This window comes from Meleagris gallopavo, chromosome 3 (assembly GCF_905368555.1).
Source record: "Meleagris gallopavo chromosome 3, MGAL_WU_HG_1.1, whole genome shotgun sequence".
Lineage (NCBI taxonomy): Eukaryota > Metazoa > Chordata > Aves > Galliformes > Phasianidae > Meleagris > Meleagris gallopavo.
The window spans coordinates 74,358,624-74,376,076 of record NC_139406.1 but is presented as its reverse complement, the minus strand read 5'-3'; the positions used below and the strand labels follow the sequence as shown (position 1 = coordinate 74,376,076).

Below are 17,453 nucleotides of genomic sequence, written 5' to 3'. Positions count from 1 at the left end.
CTTTTGAGTGGAAGAGACCCACAATGAATTTTTGTGTTTTAGATAATTTTTTCAAAGGGGAACATATTAATTCACTAAAACACTTCAGTTTTTGTAAATGAGATTTTGAGGTCTAATTGAAGTCACTGACATCATTGTTTGTCTCTTACACAAGCTTTTTACTTCTACTTGTAATGGTGTTTGTGAGATGCCTCGAGACGAAGTACTGTAAGAAATAGAGAGCAGTTTGAATTTTGATGTTTTCATATTTTCACTGAAATGCTTAAACCAATAAGTAGAAAAAACAGTGAGTAGGCTGTCTTCTGAATACAGTAACTGATTCCAAATCTATTTTGTAACTGTTGTTTATGATAAAGATGCTTCTTTTCTCATAGAGCTTGCTGCTGTTTTCAGTGATGTATATGGTTGTTCACTTTCCTCCTGTCACATTTTTAACACTTCATCTTCGAAGACTGAATAAAATCCTGCAGGCAAAACCACTACAAAAAAATAGCATAGTGGTGCCTATTGAGGAGAGAAACACAGTTCATGCCATATTATGTGTTTTTACCTGTAATTTGGATCAATTATGGAAAAAAAGACTGGAGGCACCTCAGTCTACCAAAGGGATGCTCTTTGCAGTGTTTTCCTGCAGACTTCCAGATCGCTGTTTCTATTCATTATTAAACAGTTAAGTTAGCTCACAACAAGCTGAATTAAGCAGAAAGATAATTTGACTTCTAAAGAATCAGGCTGGTCAGTGTGTAGATAACTTCTGAAGCATACAGAGGTTTTGTCTGCAGAAATGTATTTAAATGGGTTTGGAGTCATTTAAAACTTTCTGGGTTAAGAAATACTGGCCTTTTAGAGTCGTAAATATACTTTCAGCTGGTCTTTCACAGCCATTTGTTTACTGAATGACATTCTAAAAAGTCACATCCCTGATGTATCGCTGTGGGTAACCTCAGCTTATAAAGCTTTGTGTAGCAGCTTTGGTCATTTAAAAAATAAAAATAAAAATTCTGCACGTTAAACTGGAAGTTGTGTTGGAACAACTGGCATGTGATTTTAGGCTTTCAAGTTAGTTTGACTGACTGAAAAAAATAAAATCTAAATGAGTTTGATTACAAAATTTAATCAAAACAGGAAGCATTTAGACCGTGCTCTCAGATGTATAGTTTAATTTTCAGGGGTCATGTGTGGAGCCAGGAGTTGATGATCTTTGTGGATCTTTTCCAAGTCAATATACTCTGATTCTATGACCTTTGTCTAGAGTCTTGTTAGTCCCAAAACAAATGTTTGTATGTTGTAGATCAGAGTTAGTGTTCATGAATCTTGTGACTAGGTCTGAGTTTGCAGAGGTTCAGTAGCATTCTTGCAGCTAGCACTGTTGCTCTGCTGATACAACTAGCAACTCTGCTACTTGATAAAATTTCATTATGTAGTTACTAAGTGACTATCCATAATACTCTTTGTAGTAGAAATCTTCTAACACCTTCATGATTGTCAATAAATCCTTTTCTCTAGTGTACTTGGTAAGTTACACTTAACTAGAAAAACTGGGGGAAAAGCAAGGAAATGCATGGATTTTTATTGTTTTCAATATCTTGAAAGTTGCTTTTTATTCCAGGGGGACCTCTAAGATGGTAAGCTTATTACAGTTAGGTTCTTATTGCTTTGTAGGCACTTTCTATGTAGGAAGTATTGAGAAATCAGAGCCTAGTTGAGACTGATAGTTACTTGTATCTAGTTCTGTTCATGACTGCTACTTAGCTTTGTTTTTCTTTTGGGAAGATTATAGTCTCAGGTGGAAACTCAAAGGGTCTCAGTGTTCTCAGTGTTTGGTGATATTCTCAGCTGTCAAGGAAAACTATTTTGACAGTTCTGATTAGATATGCATGGCAGCAATGCCTCAGAGAGGCTTACAGTAGCAGAAATAACTGTGCAGGTGCAAGACAGAAAAAAATCATTTCCTTGGGGAGAAGAGAAAGACATAATACACGTGAAGTGTTTCTGGATGGACTTTATCCTTCAGTCCTAAGGGACTGAATGGAGAACTTTATCACTGAGTATAAGCAATGGGAAGTAAAACCATAAACAATTTTTTTTTATAATACATTCACCTTGAGGAATGAGCTCTAAGACACAGAACAGGCTAAGAACAAAGACCCAAAAATATGGCAGAAAAAAAGTGATTTCCTGTTTCCTGTAGTAAAAGAGCTAATAGGCAGTTGAAGTCTACATCGACTTTATTCATCGACTTTATTCAGCTGTTAAATAATGGTCGGAATTCACTGCCAAAAGATAGTTTGTGTTTCCAAAATTGGTTAAACAAATCAGTAAGAGAAGTATGTATCCAGGCTATTAAACCTGAAGGTGTTACTGCTGCTTCCAGTAGATGAAAAGATGTACTAATAGAATAACAGTAGGAACTTCTCCAGTCAGTTACATTGGTTTCTATTGGAGGTAGGATGCTGAAGGGAAGGGGCTTTCAACCTGCTTATGAAATAATTAAGAAATACAGTTTTTAAGTGTTCAGAAACTTCAGCAGAACAGCAAGGCTAATGACCAAGAGCTGTAAGATTTTATCACTGATGGTCAACTTTTTTATTTTTTATTTTAGTGACAAAAATCTGGTTTATTTTGAAGGATGTTAGGCTAAACTGTCTATTCCAAGCCTTTACTAAAACTGTATTATTTTCTGCTTGTAGGTGCTAAAAGTGGATGGTGCTTATGTTGCTGTCAAATTTCCAGGCACCTCCAGTAATGCAAATTGTCAGAGCAGTTCTAATTCAGATCCAGATCCTTCCTCTCTTCTCCAGGATTGCAGGCTACTCAGGATAGATGAACTACAGGTATGTATTTGTGAAATACTGAATAAACGAAGTGTTCTGAAAAGTCAGCAGTGTGTGTTTTACTGCATCTTAATGTTTTATGGATGTTTCTAGGTTGTGAAAACTGGGGGAACTCCGAAAGTTCCGGACTGTTTTCAAAGGACACCTAAAAAGCTGTGTATTCCTGAAAAAACAGAGATTCTAGCAGTAAATGTAGATTCAAAAGGTAACTAGGAATTAACCTCTTAAAGATACTCCATTATGTCCTTTACTTCCCTTCTCTCTCCTTAGTGGGAAATTGTGACTGTCAGACTCGCTTAAATAGTTGTTTTCGTTGACCTTAGTAATCTAGTAGTTAAAGAGTTTTTACTGAATACTATCAAGGCATTAACACTTTTTTTCATGTATCTCTGAAGGAGTTCATGCTGTCCTGAAAACTGGGAATTGGGTTCGATACTGCATATTTGACCTTGCTACTGGAAAGGCTGAACAGGAAAACAATTTCCCTACTAGCAGCATTGCATTCCTGGGTCAGAATGAGAGAAGTGTTGCTATTTTTACAGCTGGACAGGTTTGTGGTGTTGCATTTCGATCGTTTAACCTCACTGCATTTCACTCTTGTCATCTTTAAGTGAAATGGTACGGTCTTTCTGTAAGGCTTCTCTAACTACTGGTGAAGAGTAGCTTTTAAAGGAGTGGATTATGAAAAACTTGGTACCATTAATATTTTTGAAGGGACGTGTGGAATAGAAGTCTAATACTTAAGAACTTTTTAATTATATTATTTAAAATACAATTTGAATAAAAAATAAGAAGTGAGACAGATAACAGTGTTAAGGTGGAAGTTCAGAAATATTCAGATGGAAATGTTAACAAAAAAATCTGCTAACAAAAAGGATACGTTAAGGTTTTGCACAGCTCTTAACTATCTATTGTTAAATATCCTTTTTTATCTGGTTATACAGCTGATTACACTGTGCAGGTATACATGTGTTGATTCTAGAAAAAATTAGTGAAGTCTTTCAGTGATAAACTTAGGGTAGTTGAAAGAAACTTTTTAGGTAAAGGGACTGAACTTTTGTTGTATTTCAGCATATTCAGCTTTCTTGGGAATATTTAAGTAATCTGAAAGTGTAATGTAAGTACTATATATGTGTTTCATTAGTGATGTTTCTTTGTGAACACTTGTCGTAAAATAGTTACTCTAAATAATATTTACTGTCCTAAGCAAATCTTGGGCATTTGAAAAAAAGGAATTTACTATGTTTTGCTGCCCTGTTTGGAATTATAGGAGACAATGACATAAATGAGAGTTTTGGGTCAACTCTTGTCTCTGTTGGCAATCAAGTGTAAAATGGACCCTTTTGTGAAGTGTAATGTTTGTAAATTGTGGAGTTTAATTCTGAAATATTGTTCCCCAATGTAGGAATCGCCTATTATTCTTAGAGATGGAAATGGTACAATCTATCCAATGGCAAAAGACTGTATGGGTGGGATACGAGACCCTGACTGGCTTGATCTTCCACCTATTAGTAGTCTCGGAATGGGCGTTCATTCCTTAACAAATCTTCCTGCCAACTCAACCATCAAAAAGAAAGCTGCAATTATTATTATGGCTGTTGAGGTAAAATACTTTCTATAATACAGAATTATATGCTATTTTTCTCTTGCTTTTATGAAATTATGCTTCAGGCAATTTTGTGTTTAGATACCAGCTTGTGTTTTTACTACATAAACAATTTCACAGAATCACAGAAACACCAAGGTTGGAAAAGGACCTACTAGATTATCCAGTCCAACCATCCTATCACCAAGAGTTCTCACTAAACCATATTCCTTCAACACAATATCCAAACGTTTCTTGAACAGCTCTAGGGTTGGTGACTCCACAACCTCCCTGGGCAGCCCAAGATTCTCATAGAAACATGAAAGCACAAATTGATGTAGTGAAGTGGAAGATCCATTTTTGGTAGTCCATAGCTTCTTATCAGGTCTTAATAAATACTCTTTCCTTGTGTACAACTCATACAGTTTTGTTTCATGGGCTCAAAGCTTTTCTGAGAGGTCCAGGCATCTTATTTTCTTATGAAAGTAGCACATTTTTGTACCTTTGTATTTACCATAAATTATCAAAATAATTAACAAAATTAAAAAAAAAAAATCACTTGAATTTCAAAGAACCATAGAATTGCTCAGGTTGGAAAAGACCTTAAGGATTATTGAGTCCAACCACAACCTAACCATACTACCCTAACTCTAACAACCCTCTGCTAAATCATGTCCCCAAGCACCATGTCCAAACAGTTTTTAAACACATCCCCACCTCCCTGGGAAGCCTATTCCAGTGCTTAACATCCGTTTCAGTAAAGAAGTTTTTCCTGTGGTGCTGTATGAACAGTTTTAGCTGTGAGTTTATCTATTGTGCTCACATAAACCAATCGTTGATTTGTTTTTTTTTAGTTAAGTCTGTGCTGTGCTGCTATGCACCCATTAGGCTGCGACTGATTTCACAGTGGAGTATTCAGCTGCTGAATAAAATCATGTTATACTAGGGATGAGCCTCCCAGACCTTCAGCAGCAGCTTCTAGTTATTTACTCCTCAGCATGCATTATCATTTCTCTAAAACAAATACATAAAAGCTAGTTAATGCTGACTTTTTTTTTTTTTTTTTTGCAGTTATACCACTTTTCTCATGTTAAATTAAATGGAAGTGATTTGTCTTAAGAACTTATCTGCAAAGCCAGAGGCATGCTTTTGCAGGTCTTGATAACTTCTGCTACTTGAACCTGCCCTTCCTTTTAATTCCTGTGCCTGGCTCCTTTTTTTTTTTTTTTGCGTTTTTTGGTAGTTCCTGCTGAGAATGTCCTATGTTTAGGCTATTCTTTTAATTTAAAAAATTAAAGATGAGAAGTACTTATGAAGCTTGTATGCTTATGGTTTTTGCGTTTTCATTTAACTTACTCTATTCTTTTGAGTACAGAAACAAACCTTAATGCAACACATTCTCCGATGTGACTTTGAGGCTTGCAGACAATACCTGATGAATCTTGAACAAGCAGTTGTTTTGGATCAGAACCCACAAGTGCTGCAGACATTCCTTGGCCACAGATGTGATGGAAACCGCAATATTCTGCATGCTTGTGTGTCTGTATGCTTTCCAACCAGCAACAAAGAAACAAAAGAGGAAGAGGGTGAGCTCAACAGAGTCATGAAAATAGTTTGAAAGTAAACTTTTATGCATTGTCCAGATAACTTGATTTAAAAGCTGCATTTTTCAGATACGAGTAGCTTTAAAATTTAGCACCTAGGATATTTCTGAACCTGCCAAAGGTGATGAGGTGACATTTATATTACTGTCTTAAAGATTTTAAAAGAATTCAGTAGTTGGGAATACTATTTTTATTCATTATAAAAGGCAAGCTCTTTGCATCCCTGTATTAATTTTAAATGAAAGCAAATATTTTTCTCCTTTGTCGCTAATATCCCTGTTACATCACTAGCAAGCTTTTAAAGGAACAGTATTTAATATTTTTCAAGTGTTATATGAATGCTTCCAATGTTACTTGCAGTTGACATAGTAAGAGACATGAGACTTTTTGTTAATGCTAATCACTGACACCATTTAAAAATGTCTATTAAATACTGTTATGTATAAAATATGTTAACAGAACAACAAGGTTGCTAAGTCAAGCACTCAGGAAAAAAAAAAAACCCTAAAAAAATAAAAATAAAAACTAGGAGATGCCAGCATTAAGTTGACCCAGGTGCTGTACGTGGGTATGCATTGTGAAATGGTCTTTAATTACACCGTCATACTATTTTTTCCACAGGACTACCTCATTCAGTGCACAAGATGGACGGTGCTCACCGAATGGGTAGCTATTCAATATTTCTTTTTATCCTCATCATTCAGTGTGTGGCCCCATTCCTTACTTATGCACACCATACAAACCTGCACTGAATAATGAATGAACTCTCTTGTGAGATTTTTTTTGTATGGTGTTGTCATTGAGTTTTAGTCACTTGTAGACCTCAATTGTTTCTCAGTATCCCTATCTATACGATAGGAATAACAGTACGGATTTCTTATCTTTTGAAGGTGGTTATAGCTTAACATTTTTCTGCATTCAAAGCTGTTGGCTAATTTTGAGAGTTTTGTTGGAAAAACCAGGGCATAATCTCACCTTTTTGTGTAGGTGTTATTTCAAAACATTCCAGAAATAGATTCAATAATAATTTTATTTGTTCTTATTTAATTCTTGTTAATTATTTCTGTGAGTCAGGCACCTTTTATGTGTCCACAATTGAGTTATAAATGTATTGCTGTAATTTATGAAAACGTGTTTAACAAAGTTCTCTGTGCTGCTACATGTGATGGAAGTAGGATCCCATTCTCCAGAGTGGTGTTCAATGGTGTTAAACACAGGATGGTGCTTTCCCCTCTCCTTTCTAAGCTGTTAATGCTTTACTACATGCTGATCAGACATTGCAGCAAACAAGGCACAAACAGCTTGCTCATTGTACAACCCTTCATCTCTAGTGTGTCGTCCATCCTGTGCACTGATTGAGGCAGGGGTCCTGTTGAGGGGAAAAAATAAACAAAACAAAGCAAAAAAAGAAAACCGCCACCACCAAAAAGCTATCTATGTAGCTGAAGATTGTTTTGATTATAAGCACATGAGGAAGCTGAAATAAGGATGCATGGGCAAATTTAATCTGACTTTTCCTAATTTGAGTGCTTGTCTTTGCAACCTTGGCATTCTTTCAGTAATTTTATTTGGATGTAATTTAACTTTCTGAAATACAAAAAATGTGAACCTGATGGACTTTAACACCCCTCTGCCTCTCTCTCACAAATGTTTATAAAAGGGTATTCATGTCTTCATATTCAATTCACATTCACCTTCTACTTGTAACTGCTAGTGAGTGATGTTAGGACAAGCTTATTTTCTGTGCATCATCTGGAGGGCAGTGATTACTGTATGTAAGTTATGCAGCCATTTGTTGAACTGAAGGAAGATGGGTGTAGGACAAAGGCTTCAATTCCAGGCTCTGGATTTGATGTCCCTTGGCAATTATGGAACCTAAGGTCCCTTCTCAGGTGGTGCCTGACTGAGACCCTTCTCTCTACCTCCTGAACTGCCAGAAGGGGAATAAGTGAGGGCAGGGATAAGCTTTTTGTCTTCTCAGATCTTGTGTCTAGTTGTCTCACAGCTCCTGCTTTGGATAAAAGGAATACAGAAGTGGACCTAGACCATACAGAACTGGGGACAGGTTACTGCGTTTCTCTGTGATTTGATGTTTCCTGATTCTGGCCAGTAGAAGTGACTTAGGAAAGACAGGTCTAGAGGGAATGTCCAAAGTAGGTAATATACTTGAAGGCTTATGATAGTGAATTTCAGATAACCTTAATGAATACCCATGAACTGAGTGGCTTTTTTTTTTTTTTTTGAGTGAGCCGTAGCTGTAGCAACTCTGTAAGTGTTCTGAAAGAACGATCAGATTCACTTCAAAGATTTTCTTTTTAGTCAGAAAGGCACCCTTTCCTTCTAGGTTGTAATAAAAATAGCTGTTGGCATGATAGTTGTCCCTCTCTTGGCCTTTATTCTGCTAAATGTAGTTTCTCCTTCAGTTCTTTTTGGATCCATCGCAACAGTGACTTATAATTTGCTATCTAATGACTGTGACATCCTTACTAGGAATCCTGAAGAAGGGGTGGCTGTTAATCGTGCACAGTTGACTTTTTACCACTTTATCTGTGTATTTATTGTGCAATGAAATTTGGTTTCTTGTTCAAGTGGTTGCTTCGAGTTATACTGTATACAATTAGGCAGGATTTTATAGTTTGTACAGCACCTGGCACAACTCAATCCTGGTTATGACTAGGACTTTTAGGTATTGTGGTGCTTAGATTTTAGATACCAGAAATAATGCTCGTACTTGAAGTTAAACTGGTAGCAGTATCGTATTATATTCTCACCACAGTTTATCTTCCTAAGCATGCTTATAAGTAGAGCACATCTTAGAAGCCTAGAAGCCTGTGTTGCTGCTCATTGTGGAGTATTTTATTTTTTTTGTTTCATTTTGTTCTTTTTTTTTTTTTTTTAATTACCATTACTTTGGAACCTTGTACTTAGCTGTAGTAGATCCCTGTCTGATGATACTGAAAACTTGTTCTGGAATGTGTGTACTTTGTATTTCCTTCCTTTCAGATATCAAACCCTGTCAAAATCATGGCTAATGCTTGTCCATTTAAAAAACAAAACACAGAAACAAACAAAAAAAAAATCAAAAAAAGAAAACCCAAAGTAACTACTTGAGCTTACTGTGTCCCTCTAAATCTTAATAAAATAAATTGCAGGGAACGTGTTACAATTAGTGTCATTTTTACTTTACACTCCTTCCTTATAATTTTCCAAAGTAAAAGTTTGACCCTAAATTTTTTCTTATTTTTTTCAGAAGCAGAGCGCTCTGAAAGGAATACATTTGCTGAAAGGCTCTCAGCTGTGGAAGCAATTGCAAATGCAATTTCAGTTGTGTCAAGTAATGGTCCAGGAAGTCGAGCAGGATCATCAAGTAGCAGAAGGTAAACTGACTAACATTTTTCTCTTGTTTTCTGTATTCTGATTTTTCATACTACTACCAATCTCTTACTTCTTTCCTTCAGTATAGCTCAAAAATTGTCTCTCTTATTTGAAGTCAGATCTCACATTTTCGAATAGTCCTTCTGGATTGGTAGCTAATGGTGGGATATTTCTAAACTAATTCCATTTTCTGGGGTTTAGGTGTTGTTTTTCAGTAGTAAATTGGAAATGTTTCTCCTTATGAGGAAAGAGAATTTAAGGATAAGCTCTCATGTTCTTCAAGATGAATTAAGTATCTTGGAAGTACTTTAATGGTGAACAAGTTTTTTTCTTTAAAGAGAATTTCTGTGGAAAAGTGGTTATTTATTCAGATAAATAGAACATGAGAGGGGAAGAACTGAACTTGATTCTTTTTATCCTAAACAGTCATTGTCATATAGTTGTTTTTATTGAGGTGACTCTAAAGGGTAGGCTTACCTCTTTGTTCATTCTACTCCATGCTGAAGAAGAGTTTGGTTTCTTTTTCCAGCATGAAAGTTTGCTTTAAGATGTTCTAATTGTGTATTACAATTTTACTATCTTTACTCTTTTTAATTTAATTATTCAGTCTGAGGTTAAGAGAAATGATGAGAAGATCCTTGAGAGCTGCTGGACTGGGCAGACAGGAAGCTGGTGCTTCATCGAGTGATCACCAGGACCCAGTTTCTCCACCAATAGCTCCTCCCAGCTGGGTTCCAGATCCTCCTGCGATAGATACAGGCAAGTCTGCTGTTGTAATAAATTGAACTGTAAAATGAGAGATTTACTGAAGGAACCGATGGCATTTAAGGTGAATTTATAAGACTTCATTTTGAGACTTAAACTCTTAACGTCAGTGAGGTAGCAAGAAGTGCTTTAAGAGTTTTACTGAAGACTTAAATGCTCTTCTTACATTCAGTGTGTCTTTTGTGTCTTTCTAGTGCTGATGTCAGGCTTTAGTAAAATATGCCTAGTAGTTGATTGCTAGTCTAGGAACGTGCCCTTTTGTAGGAAAGAGTACCAGTTAAATACAGAAAACCTGCAGTGTGTTAGGCATTGCAGAAAGAGCATGTTGTTAGGGATGTCTTGATATATTGATATACATCCTGCTGTTCTGTTTACTGAAAGATGGTGACATTGATTTTATCCTGGCCCCCGCTGTGGGATCTCTTACCACAGCAGCGACCGGCACCGGCCAAGGACCGAGCACCTCCACGATACCAGGTGAGAGCATTGTGCTTATCTGATAATGCTTCAGGAGCAAAATGAACTGAAAAGCTAAAAAGCTTGCACGCACCTTCTACACATGCAAATGCCTCTTACCAAATGAAGATTGCGTTGAAGCAGAACTTCATGAGTGTGCAGAATACCTGGTTTTATGCAAAAATTATTCTTAGCTCAGTAAAATTAAGCTTACTGTCTCTTTTTAGGAATGTAACTTAGGACTGAAGTTCTCGTACTTCAGTGAAATGTTACTGCACCTAGCAAACTGCTGAATAGTCCTACTGATTAATCACCCAAGTGAAACACTGAATTATTTGCCTTTAATAGGTAGTCATTTTTTGAGGGAAAATGACTCCTGTGCACTTTCATTTTGTCATTATAGGGCCTTCTACTGAACCATCTGTGGTGGAATCAAAAGATCGGAAGGCAAATGCTCATTTCATACTGAAATTACTGTGCGATAGCGTTGTTTTACAACCTTATCTTCGAGAATTGCTCTCAGCCAAGTAAGTGCTTCCGAGTAGATCCTCACTATTTTTTTAATGTTATATCACATTAAATGTATTGCGCAGAAGCCTTTTAAAAAAGGTTATTTAAAGGCACATTTCGTAAAATGGAGAATGCTACAAAGTTGTCAGTGTTTGTATCTTGACATCCTTTGAAATTAGATTTATTTCATAGAATTAAAACGAGTAAGAGTATTTAATCTCACTGAATGTTTTTCTGGTTTGCCTGAAGTTAGCAATGTTGAGTATTTATTTTGTATTTTTTGTACTTTTCCTGTTTAAAATGAAATAAATTCAGTGTTTTGATCTGTTTGATTTTTTTTTTTTTTAATTTTTCCTCCCACCACCCAGGGATGCAAGAGGGATGACACCATTCATGTCGGCAGTTAGTGGCCGCGCATATCCTGCTGCAATTACAATTCTAGAAACTGCACAGAAAATTGCTAAAGGTATGCTAGTTTCACAAATTACTAGTGTGTTGTTTCCTTCTGAAGTTTGGCCCTAGCATGTATTCAGATTCATTGCTAACAGTGTATCATGTATGTGAGATTGTGTGTTTGAGCAACTGATAGTTGGACTCCCTTTACAGAACAGTGTATTCTGCTGCATGTTTTGGAAATCTTGTTATTTCATGCCAACTTAGATGCTATTACAGAAAAGACTTTTAGGCAAACACAGACTTTGTAACTTCTAAGCAGCAGTGTTTAATTAGTTATGTATGAAGGTAAACTTGAGGGTCATAAGAAGATTAGAACTGATGTGTGACAGTGTCTTTCAGACTGAGTGTGTTCCTTTATAAGAATACTGCTCATAGATAATTTTTTAAATCCTTCAAAGTGGTGATCTCTTGTACTGATCAGAGTATCAGTGAATTTAAAACAGGGAAAGAGTTGTTGCTGGTAGCAGCTTCTAAATACTGTTTATGGGACTATTGTGGTTTAATCCAGCAGGTAGCTAAGCACCACACAGTCATTTGCTTGCTCCCCCCATGCCCCAGTGTGATACCTATATAGATATCGATATATAGATAGATACAGTGATGCACAAGCAATTGCTTACCACTGATGCCCCACGAATTCCTGCACAGTGGCAGCCAGCCCAATGAACTCCTCCCCTTTTTTCTTTTTTTTTTTTTTTTTTTTTAGACTTCTGCATCTTCTATGTGATCTTGTATGGTATGGAATATCCCTTTGTCCAGTTAAGATCAGCTGTCCTGATTCTGTCACTTCCCATCTCCTTGTTTCCTTTCAGCCTCTTGCTGAAGACAGCATGAGAAGCTGAGGAAACTAAAACAACCTTGACTTTGTGCAGGACTGCTCAGCAACAGCTAGAAACATCAGTGTTTTTCTCCTAAAACCAAAACGTAGCGTCCTAGCAGGCACTATGAAGAAAATAACTGTCCCAGCTGAAACTAAAGCAGTGACAAAAAAAGATTTTCTCAAAAATCTGTAAAGAAGACTTTAGTGAAACTTAATATTCTGTACATGATTTTGTACTGTCATTCTTCTGTTTTTATGGGTACTGTTGGTGATTTTTATTGTGGTGTGTTGTCTTGTTTTGTTTTTTTTTTAACACTGGTATTCTACCGTTCCTTTAGCTGAAGCAACTTCAAGTGAGAAAGAAGACGACGTGTTTATGGGAATGGTTTGTCCTTCTGGTACAAATCCAGATGACTCTCCTTTGTATGTTTTGTGTTGTAATGATACCTGCAGTTTTACCTGGACTGGTGCAGAGCATATTAACCAAGTAAGGCTTTTTTTTTTTTTAATTTAAGTTATATTTTCAGCCATGTATTCTATTAGTCCAGTGATCTGATTTTCAGATGATTAAAGGGGTATTGTTTTAATTATCGTAACTTTTAATTGTATATTGTCATTGCCTCCCCTAATTGCTTCTTACTCCTGAGGCTGGCAGTATTGGTCAGAATACTGCTGTTAATGGGTGTGGTTTTCCCCTCACTAACTTTAGCAAAAACTTTAGTAGAAACTGCTCTTTGAAAACAGTGAATATTCTAGCAACAGTTGCACTTCCTAGAACTGACTGACTGCTAAGTGAAGACATAATTTTGAACAAGTGCAATTTTTTTAACCTCAGATGTTCTGAAAGAACTACATAATATTTTGGTTAACTTTTTTAGGATATATTTGAATGCCGAACATGTGGTCTATTAGAATCTCTTTGTTGTTGCACAGAGTGTGCAAGGGTGTGTCACAAAGGACATGACTGCAAGTAAGTCTTTTGTTCAATTTCTTATAATAAAACTAATCTTGTGGCTTCATTTCTCTCTCAGAGATTAATTGGTTTAGGTTACGTTTTTTTCCTTGGTTAAAGTCTTCAGATATGATAAGATTAATAAGCTATTTTAAATGCCTTTATTTTCCTTCTCTTCTCTGTAAAATTGACTTTATGGGTCGGAATTGAAATAATAACATAGGGTGGTCTTTTACTTTCCACTTCATAAAATTCAGAGTAAACGAGCAAGTCCAACATCCATAAGTGCTTAATTATATAAGAACAATATTCTTCATTTTGGGCATCTCCAAAAGTTTTCTGAAGCCAGTGAATCCCAGTGACAGCTCGTTCTGTGAACTTTCAGAAAGAAGTGTAGTATATTCATCCCTGAAATCAGATGTAAAAAGGGAGGAATGAGCTAGCAGTTAAATGAGCAGGATGTCTGATCAGCCTAGTACAGCTTTGAAGTTGCAGACGTTTTATACCACTGTTACTGTATGCAAACATTACCACTTAATATCTTTGCTGTAATAACAGTGCTAACAGACTCAATTATAAAGATTTTTCTCAACATTATAAAATTACTGAGATTTTACTGCATTTAGAAGAGATTGTCAGTCTAACTTTCTTAGCTGGATGCTGTTTTGGATGCGACTGCTTTCTTGGATGAGCTTTAAAGCACTGTGAAAAGCTGTCTAGTGAAACTGCCTTCATAAAGTGAGCATAAGAAACAAGAATAGCAAATGCCAAGTGTAGAAATGCACTGCTCTTTTAAGCCATATTTTGGTATCTTGCTAATAAGGGAAAATTCTAGTAGGAATTCTAATATTTACACTTCTACCCCAGCCTGTGTAGAAAATACTTCACAAAATCACAGAATTGTAGGGGTTGGAAGGGACCTCTAGAGATCATCGAGACCAACCCCCCTGCCAAAGCAGGTTCCCTACACCAGGTACTTGATACCTTGTGGACTGCTGTAACACTGTTTTGCTTTTTTTCTTCTTTCTTGTAGACTGAAACGAACATCACCTACAGCTTACTGTGATTGCTGGGAAAAGTGCAAGTGTAAAACACTAATTGCAGGACAGAAGTCTGCTCGCCTTGATCTCCTTTATCGTCTGCTTACCACCACAAATCTTGTAACTATGCCAAATAGCAGGCAAGTTCATACGTGCAGTGACTAGGGCAGATTAATCTTTATTACTTTGAAATACATGATATATCATATCTCCATTAACTGACTTTTTTCATTATAGGGGAGAACATCTTCTGCTGTTTTTAGTACAGACAGTTGCCAGGCAGACTGTGGAACACTGCCAATACAGACCGCCTAGAATTAGGGAAGATCGCAATCGTAAAACTGCAAATCCTGAGGGTAAGGATTTAACTTAATAAATGGTATTTATAATAAAAGGCAAATTCTGTATTCCAGTACCTCCTTCTTATATTGCTTTTTTCTCTCTTTAGATTCTGATATGCCTGATCACGATTTAGAACCTCCTCGATTTGCCCAGCTTGCTTTGGAACGTGTTTTGCAAGACTGGAATGCACTGAAATCTATGATAATGTTTGGCTCCCAAGAAAATAAGGACCCGTGTGTATTTACAAATAGTCAAAGTAAAATTTGATCTAATGTTTGAGACCCGCTGACTTACATAAATTTTATTTAATTTCTTTGTTTTTCTTTTCCAAGTCTTAGTGCAAGCAGTAGGATAGGCCATCTTTTGCCTGAAGAACAAGTTTACCTCAATCAGCAGAGTGGGACTATTCGCTTGGACTGTTTTACACATTGCCTTATTGTTAAGTGCACAGCTGACATTTTGGTAAGCAGGCTTAGCCATCTTACATAAATTCTGAATAATTGCAGAACAGCATGGGTTGGGAGGGACCCTTGAAGATTATGTACTCCACCTGCCTGCCATGGGCAGACATATTTCTATTGATCATGTTGCTCATAGCCTTTTGCAGCTTCAGAAACTTCCATTAACGGGCTGTATGCAACATCTCTGGGAGTCTGTTCCAGTGTCTCACAACCTTCGTCATGAGAAATATATTCCTTATATCCAGTTTGAATCTGCTTTCTTTCAGTTTAAAGCCATTGCCTGTCAACTGTGTCAGAGCCTGCTAAAGAGTCTTTCTCCATCTTTCTTATAATGTCCCTGTGATATAATAAGATATTCTACAATATTTTGGGTGAAACACTTGGAGACTAATTTAAAAATGACTTGAAATTAGTGGTGTTTTTTTTTTTTTTTTTTTTTTTTTTTTTTTGAAATCACACAGTGGCTGTGGTCTGTTTTCTTGAATCTTAATCTGGCTTGTTTCACACATACCATTATTGGACTCTAATGATCTGCTTCTGCAGCTCTTAGATACTCTACTGGGTACTCTTGTAAAAGAATTACAAAACAAGTATACACCAGGACGCAGAGAAGAAGCTATTGCTGTCACAATGAGATTCCTGCGCTCTGTGGCAAGGGTATTTGTCATTCTTAGTGTCGAAATGGCTTCTTCCAAAAAGAAAAAGTAAGTGTGGAGGGTGTTTGTTTTCATTGTTTGCTTTTATTTAATTTTAATTCTCTCTCAACGTGAGTTGATACTAATCACCAAGAGACAGAAACATTTGAATTAATTTACAGTCTGTAGACAGCATTGTTTATGATGTGTGTACATCTGAACTGCTGCTATCGTGTAGTTTAAGTTTACTTTCTTATTAACATAAATGCTGAACTTCTGTGTTTAAAACTTCAGGATTTTTGTTGGTAGGTTTTCTTAAGTTGATTTAAAAAAAAATAAAATATAATCTATGACTGTTTGTCAGTGGTAATTTAAATATCCAGCCCTAATCTCGTTATTGAATGAGTGTTTTTAACTGACTTCAGTAGCTTTGCATATATATGAACATATAGCAACACTATGTATTAAAGATAACTGTTTCAACTTTCTGAAAAAAATTGATACGAAGAATTTTTAAAAGACAACCTACTTAACCTTTATTTTTCTTTTTTGAAAATTTTTTTTCCCCTCTAGCAATTTTATCCCACAGCCAATTGGGAAATGTAAACGTGTATTCCAGGCATTATTGCCTTATGCTGTTGAAGAGTTGTGCAATGTAGCAGAATCTCTAATTATTCCAGTCAGGATGGGAATTGCACGTCCTACAGCACCCTTTACTCTAGCTAGCACTAGTATAGATGCCATGCAGGGAAGTGAAGAACTGTTTTCTGTGGAGCCTCTACCACCAAGGCCATCATCTGACCAGTCTAGCAGGTAAAGCTTGCTTTTTTTTTTTTTTTTTTTTTTTTTTTTCAGAGAATGTTCAGGGTGGATTTGTTGTTTGTTTTGTTTTATTGTTAGCATTTTGCTAACAGAAAAGTGGTGAAGCTTTTTATTCTGGCCAAGCATTTTGGAAGTACTTCCTACTTGACAGATAGTGATGTCCAGAGATCTTAAGTTATAACCCTGCCCCTTTTCCTGCCTGTACCCCCAAAGTTCCCACTCAGGTTTTGTAAGATCGCTCAGGCCCTTGTCCATTTAGGCTCTGAATCTCTCCAAGAGTGGAAATTCCACACCATGTTTTAGTGTAATTTTTTCAGATTGGTAACTGCCTAATTATGAAAACTCTTTTAAGATATTATTTTTTAATCTAACAGGAATTTCTTGTTTTAACTTACAGTAATTTTTTCCTGCCTTTCACTATTTACCTCTGAAAAATACCAAAAAATGTTTTTGCCAGCTTTTATCTGAATGAAATTGGTCTACTGAATTTGGATGTATTTACATATGAAGCTTGGAGTTTCTCTTACTAGTTTAAAAGATTTTACTGGCTTTTGGTGTTCCAGTTGTGCTAACTTATCATTTCAGTTTGGCTTTGCTATCAGCAAGTTATTTGGCCTCCTGTGCCCCCCATCTAGGAACAAAGTTGATCATACTTTCGTGATAAAGCTACATAAGTTTTTTTTTTTTTTTTTGTCTAGCTATTTCAGTGGGGTTTTAGATTTTCTAATATATATATGTTTATTTGTTATAACACCTTCTTTCTTCCCCATTTTATTTATTTATGTGTTTATTAATT

General features: G+C 36.2%; 1 protein-coding gene across 16 annotated transcripts in view; it reads left to right on the top strand.

Moving 5' to 3' along the window:
- Positions 1-17,453, top strand: part of UBR5 (ubiquitin protein ligase E3 component n-recognin 5) — a 78,951-nt gene that overhangs the window by 39,897 nt on the left and 21,601 nt on the right. For 7 of the 16 annotated variants that reach the window (XM_085221514.1, XM_085221513.1, XM_085221516.1 and 4 more), the window contains 19 exons: positions 2,691-2,834; positions 2,928-3,039; positions 3,230-3,384; positions 4,240-4,437; positions 5,795-6,005; positions 6,645-6,689; positions 9,274-9,400; positions 10,006-10,157; positions 10,545-10,640; positions 11,023-11,146; positions 11,498-11,595; positions 12,744-12,892; positions 13,284-13,375; positions 14,391-14,537; positions 14,635-14,753; positions 14,846-14,972; positions 15,072-15,201; positions 15,744-15,904; positions 16,409-16,648. In XM_085221514.1, coding sequence (XP_085077640.1) covers positions 2,691-2,834; positions 2,928-3,039; positions 3,230-3,384; positions 4,240-4,437; positions 5,795-6,005; positions 6,645-6,689; positions 9,274-9,400; positions 10,006-10,157; positions 10,545-10,640; positions 11,023-11,146; positions 11,498-11,595; positions 12,744-12,892; positions 13,284-13,375; positions 14,391-14,537; positions 14,635-14,753; positions 14,846-14,972; positions 15,072-15,201; positions 15,744-15,904; positions 16,409-16,648 — 2,627 coding nt within the window. The remainder of the gene's footprint in view (positions 1-2,690; positions 2,835-2,927; positions 3,040-3,229; positions 3,385-4,239; positions 4,438-5,794; positions 6,006-6,644; positions 6,690-9,273; positions 9,401-10,005; positions 10,158-10,544; positions 10,641-11,022; positions 11,147-11,497; positions 11,596-12,743; positions 12,893-13,283; positions 13,376-14,390; positions 14,538-14,634; positions 14,754-14,845; positions 14,973-15,071; positions 15,202-15,743; positions 15,905-16,408; positions 16,649-17,453) is intronic. The other 9 variants (XM_085221518.1, XM_085221517.1, XM_085221512.1 and 6 more) reach the window with 6 other exon arrangements.